General features: G+C 35.5%; 1 protein-coding gene across 1 annotated transcript; it reads left to right on the top strand.

The window, feature by feature from the left end:
• Positions 1-6: 6 nt before the first annotated feature.
• LOC110011530 (disease resistance RPP13-like protein 4) lies at positions 7-719 on the top strand (the record flags this gene model as incomplete). Its single annotated transcript, XM_020691713.1, has 1 exon — positions 7-719. A coding segment is annotated over exon 1 (666 nt), but the record flags the coding sequence as incomplete, so codon positions are not given.
• Positions 720-726: the final 7 nt, after the last annotated feature.

Raw genomic sequence — 726 nt, 5'->3', positions numbered from 1 at the left:
TGGACGAGCTCACTAGAAATGAACCTGATCTCCAAATCATCCCAATAACTGGGATGGGAGGTATTGGTAAGACTACTCTAGCTAAAAGTACTTTTGACAATTCATATGTTGTGAACCACTTTGATAAACGTATTTGGTTTACAATATCTCAAAAATATAGTGCTCGGGAAATTCTTGCGCGCCTTCTTAATGATGGAAAAGACCAAGAAAGTAGAGAAACTTTGGCTGAATTAGGACAAAGATTGCATAAAAGTTTATTTGGTAGAAGATATTTGATTGTCATGGATGATATGTGGAATATCAGTGCTTGGGATGATTTAAGTTTGTTTTTTCCAAATAATAGGAATGGAAGTCGAATACTGGTGACCACTAGGATTTCAAATGTCGCAATTTCTTTAGGTTCTCATAGCCCTTATGTGATGGATTTTCTAGATGAGGATAAGAGTTGGAATTTGCTTTGTCAAAAAGCCTTTGGAGAAGACAATTGTCCATATCCGGAATTGAAAGAAATTGGTAAAACTATAGCAAAGAAGTGCAATGGACTTCCTTTAGCAATTGTTGTGATTGGTGGATTGCTTGCAAATTCCAACAGGATACTGGAGCACTGGGAGTCAGTAGCCAAAAGTATAAACTCATTTTCTAACTTAGAATACAATGACCGTTGTTTAAAAATATTGTCTTTGAGTTACGATAACTTACCTATTCATCTTAAACCATGTTTTCTCT

The sequence above is a fragment of the Sesamum indicum genome, unplaced genomic scaffold (genome assembly GCF_000512975.1).
Source record: "Sesamum indicum cultivar Zhongzhi No. 13 unplaced genomic scaffold, S_indicum_v1.0 C02522, whole genome shotgun sequence".
Classification (NCBI taxonomy): domain Eukaryota; kingdom Viridiplantae; phylum Streptophyta; class Magnoliopsida; order Lamiales; family Pedaliaceae; genus Sesamum; species Sesamum indicum.
The sequence above is the reverse complement of the archived record's forward strand: the minus strand, read 5'-3'. Positions and strand labels throughout refer to the sequence as shown.